At 38.5% G+C, this 7,803-nt stretch overlaps 2 protein-coding genes and 1 long non-coding RNA gene across 4 annotated transcripts in view; all 3 read right to left on the bottom strand.

Annotated features, from left to right (window-relative positions):
- LOC145478429 (uncharacterized) overlaps positions 1-1,050 on the bottom strand; it is an 8,424-nt gene extending 7,374 nt beyond the window's left edge. The window contains exon 1 of one of the 2 annotated variants that reach the window (XR_014048258.1): positions 39-1,050. This is a non-coding gene — a long non-coding RNA (uncharacterized LOC145478429). The remainder of the gene's footprint in view (positions 1-38) is intronic. The other variant, XR_014048257.1, reaches the window with a different exon arrangement.
- A 1,366-nt stretch (positions 1,051-2,416) lies between these two features.
- LOC145478419 (substance-K receptor-like) lies at positions 2,417-3,979 on the bottom strand. The gene has a single exon (XM_081456447.1). The coding sequence runs from the start codon at positions 3,796-3,798 to the stop codon at positions 2,851-2,853; it is 948 nt and encodes a 315-aa protein (XP_081312573.1). The 5' UTR covers positions 3,799-3,979; the 3' UTR covers positions 2,417-2,850.
- A 1,069-nt stretch (positions 3,980-5,048) lies between these two features.
- The window catches only part of LOC145478396 (attractin-like protein 1), a 29,148-nt gene continuing 26,393 nt past the window's right edge, over positions 5,049-7,803 (bottom strand). The window contains exons 28-29 of the mRNA XM_081456412.1: positions 7,599-7,691; positions 5,049-6,854 (exon numbers count right to left, since the gene is read on the bottom strand). Coding sequence (XP_081312538.1) covers positions 6,618-6,854; positions 7,599-7,691 — 330 coding nt within the window. The 3' untranslated portion in view covers positions 5,049-6,617. The remainder of the gene's footprint in view (positions 6,855-7,598; positions 7,692-7,803) is intronic.

Below are 7,803 nucleotides of genomic sequence, written 5' to 3'. Positions count from 1 at the left end.
GCAACTGCTTCAAAAGCGGTTTATGTGGTTCTACCAACCTGGCACAAGATCAAACGAAGACGCACCAGCCACATCGAAACCTTGCAAGCTCGACTGAACTTCCATGATTAAGCACGTGTACCTTGACTTCACGACAAACATATCGTTGTTTCTGTCCAATAGTCGTTACCTGGCTATGGAGCATATCTGTCTCTTTCTACTAACGTCATAACTAGCGGTTTTACAAGATTAGGTTAGCGAATGTTTCTTTGTTTTTGATAAAAACGCCGACAGAACAAGAACCAACGAAGATGATGGTGAATAACTGAACATGAGATGAATAATTATCAGCATCAACACGTGCACTTTGAATAATTTGCAATGGAAAGTAGTTCGCGGTCGAAATAATACTGGTTGGCAGTCATAACGGCTATATTTTTCTTGAGGTGATGATAGGAAAGGCTCCATAATATTATGCTACATTTAACTTAAGAGAGCTTTAGATGGATCAGAAATTTAGAGGTCAGAGTTCTTCGCGTTCGAGTGCGGGTGTTCAAAGAGGGGAGGCTGACTAAGGATTGGGAGGGGGTTGGGGAGGGAGGGGTGGGGGGGAGCAGAGCTTCTTCAGTTATGCAAGCAGTGAGGTAGGTATTGTTTACCTATCACCAGAAACAAATTTATTTAAATTGAGGGAAACGTTGGTGAATACCATACAAAGAGCGTGGGGAAGAGATTTCAATTCTCACTAGCCAATCAGAACATACAGTACTAAGGAACGTCTCTGGGTATTCTGTGGCCTCGCTTTATCATCGATTAACGACAACGACAATAACAAAACCGTGATCTGGCCATATATGATTTCATCGCATTGTTGCTTTTAGTAGGAAATCAAACTAGGAAAAAGGAAAGTGGGTGAACAGAAAGTGATGCGTACTTTCCACCAAGTTGTGCAAACCAATTCACTACCTTTGTCAGTTTGTTGTCTAATGTAATGAAATAAGAAATATCTCTATCAACAAAAGTGGTGATCCTTCCTTGCCAATATAAGGAAAATAACGCATTTTTTTTAAATAGACCGAAATTATAACTTTTGATGAAATAAAGAAAGAAAAAACACGCAAACTGCGGTGATAAACATGGCAATAAAACGCATGTTAAAAAACAAAGTGCATTTATTTGACGTTTCGTATGTTTCAACATACATCTTCAGAAGTGACCGTTAGGAATAGAAGTAACAACTAAATTACAGTTTAAAATTTTTAAATTTAAAATTTATTTTAAATTGTAATTTGGTTGTTACTTCTATTCCTAACGGTCACTTCTGAAGATGTATGTTGAAACACACGAAACGTCAAGTAAATGAACTTTGTTTTTAACATGCGTTTTATTTCCATGTTTATCACCGCAGTTTGCGTGTTAATTATTTCTTATCAAGCTACGATGGCCAAAGAAAAAGAGTATTAAAGAAAGAAAAACAGGGGAGAAAGAAGGAAAAAAAAAAAAAAACAGAACTGAAATATGGAAGCTAAGGGAGGAAGAAACAAAGAAATAAATACTCATTATTAATTGGCGAGTATTGTATATTTTAAAATTGCACAGCTTCTCACAGATGGCTATTTTTTTCTACATTGTTCAATAGATAACTTTGAACTATTTATTTTCTCTTTTATCGTTATGTGTGTTATCATATACGACCATCTAATTACTTAACTATACTGGAGAGCAGCAAAATGAAATCTCAACCGGAAAAAGGATCTCGACGCAGATGTGCCTCATTCACTGAAGATGACAAGACTACTCAATATTTTTAAAAAATTAATTTCTTCTTACAATACAACAATACGCTTAGAAAAAAAAAACCGGCAGAACAGAGTACGGAAAATCGTCAAATGGGGATGATTTTTTTCCTGCTACTTCTATATTCTCGGAACTAGGATGAAAATACATGTAGATAAGGCCACCAGTATTGATCGCGAGAAATAGATAATTCGAATTGAAAGAGATGTTATGACAGTATAACTTAAAGGCTCATGATCAATAGTAGAAAATAGATTTCTCCTTAACTGAACTCCATCTGGAAACTCCAAAATCTATTACTGTGTTACGAAACAGAAGTGAATATTGAACGATCATAATAATAATAATAATAATAATAATAATAATAATAATAAGAAGAAGAAGAAGAAGAAGAAAAATAACGTACCTCATTAAAAATTCAAAGGATGACTTCTGTCTTAGAATCAAAAGATTGATGAAGTAGTGTTTGAATTTCGTCTCCGTTTAACTCCTGAGTGATTGGACTTCAAGTAAATTAACAATGACCATTGCATTAAATATCTCATACTGTCAGGTTCTTACTGATGTGGGCAAGATTAAACGCTGTCAGAGGCTTTTAACAATAACAACATTAACCCCAACAAAACGCAAGACAAAAAAAAGGCTGAAGAGTGTCAACAATGAGTCAGAAGGTGATCTTGATGCGGGGTTAGAGTGAAAATGATAAAAATGGAAAAGTGGAAACTGACTTTGTCGAGAGCCCAGTTCTGAATTCGTAATTTAACCTTTACACATCACTATAAGAAAGAAATAAAAAGGAACAAAAACGAAGGAAAAACAATTCACATTTCTCCGGTAAACGTAGCTCTGCAAGGTAAAATCTTTTCCAAGCTCGTGCTTCCATATCCGCGGTATAAGACATGATATATCAAAAGTGTTGGCACATCTTACGGCTCCTTGAAGTAAAGTTCTTCAATTGTCCTTCTTCCCGAATATAATTCATTAGGTTTCCTGTTTGCTACTCGCGTTAGCATCCGTGTAAAGCGCGTGTTAAAGTGCAACGTGTTTACCTCAGCGCCACCATGGAATAGAGGATTATGTCCCTCGTTTGAGCCCCTGTTTGAATTCGGCGGAATATAAACCGTATATTACAGGATTGATGACAGAACTTGATAGTTGAAGTATTACAGAGAGAACGGCAATTGCTGCTTGGTCCTTAACTCCGAGCGACTTCGTCAAGTCGTATAATTGTGGTACTCCTAAGCAGACCACAAAACCAAGGACTACCAACACAAGCATGCGAAGTGCCTTTCCCTTCGATTTCAAAGCGGCTTGATTAATGATGCGATTACGACTTTTTCTCCACAGGAAGACGGATATTTTAGAGTAGGCTACAGTTATCATTACCAGCGGTACGAAAAATCCTAGAATGAAATAAATTAATGCCACTATTCTTTGAGCTGAACCTGCCCCTGACGAAACACAGAAGTGGAAGGCATAGGTATAGTTTGTTCCTTTGGCAGAGAGAGTGAAGTTGACGGCGTGCGTTCCATTTCCACTGCTGTGCATCTGCGGCAGCGCACATGCAATGGAATATCCCCAAACAGCCAAGAGATATCGGTGGAATTTGGGTTTGTGTTTCAAACGCTGAAATGGTCTTGTGATGCTCTGATGCCTGTCGAAGGCGATAACAACCAAGCTTGTAAAAACTGCGCTGTTGAACGTGTAGAGAAAGGTTTTGGCGACTTTACAGAACATCGTCGGCTTGGTTTCAAACGGGTAAAAGATGGAAGCCCCCTGGACGGGTACAATAATCAGGCGATAAGCAATGTCTGTAATCGAAAGATGAAAGAGCATGAAGTTTGAGAGGTGTTTCTTAAAGCGTCCGCCTCTAAGCATCACGACGCAAACAGTTATGTTAGCGATAAGTCCAATGATGACGAGACAGAGAAGAAAGACGCAAACGAACAAGAAAAGTGTCAGTGGTGATAACCACGAACTTGTCCATTGAATGGGAGAAGAAATAATGGCAGAAATGTTCATGATCTTGTAAAAGACGAAAGACCACTTCGTTTTGATCAGTTTGCGTTCTAAAGAAATTTAATTACCTTTCGTCGAACATTTAATCGTGTTAGAACGCAGTTGATAAACGGTCACCGGTAGCAACCAAGTACTGACGCAAATACTTAGATGATCTTCTTTAGAAATTGATCGATCCCGCTTTCATTTTTCCAGCCAGAGACTAATGGGTTTGTCAACACCAGTGGAATCTAATTTTAATTCAATGCCGTTAGAGTTCATCCGGTCATTTTGGGCTGAAAAAAACTTCAAATTTTGCCTCACACTACGAATTTCACCTTTATTAAAAGAAAACGTTCGTAAGCCGAAACAAACTACTGTGTCCATGTTTTTTTGGCGTTTAGGTTTTTCCTTTTATATGCAGTACTGTTTATTTTGGGTTTTTGACTGAACCGATTTGAGCGCATCTGGCCAGATTAAAAAGGATTTGGGTGAGAAAGACGGCGTTTTCTTAAAACTGACAGCTGTCGTGCTCAAGTATATTTAAGCTAAGGACAGCTTTGTCGTCTCCAGAGATGTGCCGTAACAGCAGGGACTACAATAGGTCATTTCCAAGTTACTTTGTGCCTGTTTCAAAACGAGTGCCCGTCTAAATACGAAGAGGAGTTTGATTTACATGAAAATGAACCTGTGGGCGAAACACATAATCATATGAAGACTCGTGTTGACACAGAAGCAAAATTCAACTCGGAATTGGCCTATTTGTAATTTGGGTAGCTCAAGCATCTTCTCACAAAAATGGAAACCGTGGGGTTTAAGATGGCTGATAACAGTTTCCAAGTTTGTTTTTAGCACTTCTACTTTTATGGAGCTACAATAACGGCATCAAACAAATGCCCAATCATTCTTCAACAACTTTATGAAAGTTTCAAGTTACCCTGGCAACGGCATGATCCATTAAAACCACCCTTAATATTAGCTTTAAGTGTTTGTAGCTCAAAACCCTATTACCATTATGACAAGGTTAACTTTTTACAAAGCTTTTATGTGGGAGCCGTTTGGGAGAAACCTTAAATTTGCAAAAATTAGCGTGGCTCTGTTTAAAAGGCTTCAAAGGTTAAGCGTTTAACGGAGGAATGGGCACATATTGGAGAAGAAACGATCAACCGAACAAGGATCACTTAGTAGCAAAGAAGCTCTTTGAATCCAAGTACATCTATTGAGATTCCATACAAGTTGATCCTAAGTTCACGAGTTGAAACGAGAAAACACAGTAATGGCTTTTGCCGGAGTGGTTTAGGGAGTAACCTTTATTTCTTTCGGTTAACACATATACACTTTTAGTGCAAAACCTGACAATTCATCTTGGTATAAAAAGTACAATAATGTTAAAAGCATAATATACATAACCATGAGCTGACATTGCGTGAATAAAATAGTGAAGGGATTGTGTACATGTTGTTCTTCGACTGGTTTAGTGTCTATTGCAGTTATGTTGGTTAAGCAAGTTTTTTTTAGCCAGCGTCACAAACATAAGCGCAAGCACAAGAGTCCACACTGAAAAACTCAGATAGAGGATTGGTACTAGGGGATGCGGGTTTTCCGTTTTTGCATCAGTCGGCTCGTTCCGAGTCGCCTGTAAAGACGCCACAGATACTTCCTTCCTATCATTCCTCGGGAGCTACTTTTTTTCTCACAAGGAAAAGACCGAGGACGAGCAAGTTGTGTCAGACCTCTTGAACTGGAGCTTGTGACAGGAGAAAGCGGGAAAGAATGATAAAACTAAATACAGCTCTACCTTTCCCACTTTAAATCGAGACAAACCTGTAAAACCAAGCTTATCTCCAATAAAGCTTAGAAATCAGAAAAGAGAACATCGCAGTATAACATCGTTTCCTAATACCTGAGAAACGAAATTAATTATTACAAAAAACTGACACATTATCAAAAGTGAAAACGTTGGTTCATCAGCCCCAAGTGGTAGCTTCTCATTTATCTTTATAATAAGACCTAACTTAGAAAACAGTTCCATTACCCAACGGTCATATTATTCTCCATTCTGGCTTCGCCAAATGTACGTAGTTATAATACGAAAACAAAAAAAAGTAATTTAACTTCTCAACATCTTAAACGCACTGTACTACGACACGCTACCTGTGATCTGTCTTCCTGTATTTCGCTAAGAATTCTCTTGGCTTTACAACTTTTCAGGCAAGTTTTCACAAATTATTCTACAGGCTTATCTGAAAACAAATCTTTCAATTTTTTTTACGGACAAATGCTCTTTACATTCTATATTCTTAATTCTTTGTCTCGACGAATACAATGGTACACACGAAACGCGTCTATTCTACCAAGTTTGGTTTGCAGAGGTGTTATCGCTGTATACTGAAATGTGTACACCAATCAGAAAGCTCAGAAATGCAATAGCCCTCGACTACATGTAGCACTTAAAAACGTGTTAGCTATGTTTTACGAGCCAATCAAGTAGCTCGTTGAAAGGCCAACCCTAACATTTGACGTTTTCAAATTTAAATAGAATTATCAACAAAACTAATTCCAGTGATTGAGGAGAATAAAGGGTTGTGGGTATATCATTACTCATACGTTGAAATAATTCTCTCTCAACGCTTTATGGCTCGCATACGTGCCTAAAAGAGGAGATCAAGATCGGAGCCATTTCCTCACTGGGCCTTTGGTGTTCTTAGCATAATTTTCTGCTGTGATTATACAGGTACTTCGTAGAATCCTCCAGATACCTTTCGGCTTTCGCGAAGAACGGGCCGTTGAGCATTTTGCCCCGAGCACGATTCGTCAAACACAAGGTTATCATTATGTTTTTCTTATAAACAGCATGACTTCACCATACTAGATCTCTTGACCACTGTTCTTACGGCAACGTGCGAAGAGTGGGACTGGGGAGCAGGATCACCGCGCGTCCCTAGCGCTGTTGCACAGCATAGGCCGATCTGACCAATAGGTGCGAAGCCGTCATCTGCAACCGGAAGTCTCATCATGAACACTCCTACACTAGCGTTCTGGTTTTCCATTGGCTGAAGAACGATAGCAGAAGATGGTTTCTGCACCAAAAGAAAAAAAAAAGTTCAAATGTTGTTGTTTATGGTGGTCAAACTAGCTAATTCACAGGCATGCTACTTAAACTGAAAGAAAGAAATATTTCAAGTGAACACAATAGGCTTAAAAATCCCAACTAGCGGGAGGTAAACCAGTTGGCTATTTACAAACATGACCAGGAGTTGAACTAGGGCCTACCAAGAAACAACTTCAGCTAAGTGGTCAGAGCAGAACTTGAACCTGTGACTTCCGGATTTAAGTCCGGCGCCCTGACCACTCGGCGACGCTGCCTCCGGCAATAATAACAATAACGATAACGATAACAATAACAATAACAATAACAATAACGATAACAATAACAATAACAATAACAATAACAATAACAATAACGATAACGATAATAATAAAAAATAAACACAAAAAATTTAAAAGACTTAAAACAGTCAGCGCAACTCGTTCCAGGCTCCAGGCAATTGCCCAGTCCGCATTTTGGGGCAGACGTGGTGTTAATATGCAATAAGGAGTGACGTCAAGGCGAGGCAAAAACTTTGGAGTGCTTTTGCTGTTTAGTACTAATTGCACTCTGTTCATCGGAAAATCTTCGTGGATTAAGACCGATTTCTGAAAAGGTCTCTTGCAATTTATTTGTAATTTTGATCGCGAGCTGGTACATTTTAGATCGTTGAATAGCTTAAGAAGGTCTTGCTGAACTCTGAAAATGGAAATTTTCCTTACTTTACTTAACCTACCTTGCACGTTTTTCTTTCATTGTGATCTGAGAAAGCCAAACAGACTTTAGCAAACGGTCGACTGGCCATCAGTTTCATGTCTTCAACTCGTTGCTGGGAACAAGAAAACCGGTATAAATTGAACGAAGCAGAAGATAAAATAATACAAAAGTGGTTTACTAATTGGCGACTTTGAAAAGGCAATGTAGTTCGCAAAACTAAACGT

This window comes from Orbicella franksi, chromosome 2, assembly GCF_964199315.1.
Source record: "Orbicella franksi chromosome 2, jaOrbFran1.1, whole genome shotgun sequence".
Classification (NCBI taxonomy): Eukaryota; Metazoa; Cnidaria; class Anthozoa; order Scleractinia; family Merulinidae; genus Orbicella; species Orbicella franksi.
The sequence above is the reverse complement of the archived record's forward strand: the minus strand, read 5'-3'. Positions and strand labels throughout refer to the sequence as shown.

What these genes read in the sequence shown, in the direction of transcription:
- LOC145478419 (XM_081456447.1), bottom strand. Translation starts at nt 3,798, where the DNA reads ATGAACATTTCTGCCATTATTTCTTCTCCCATTCAATGGACAAGTTCG.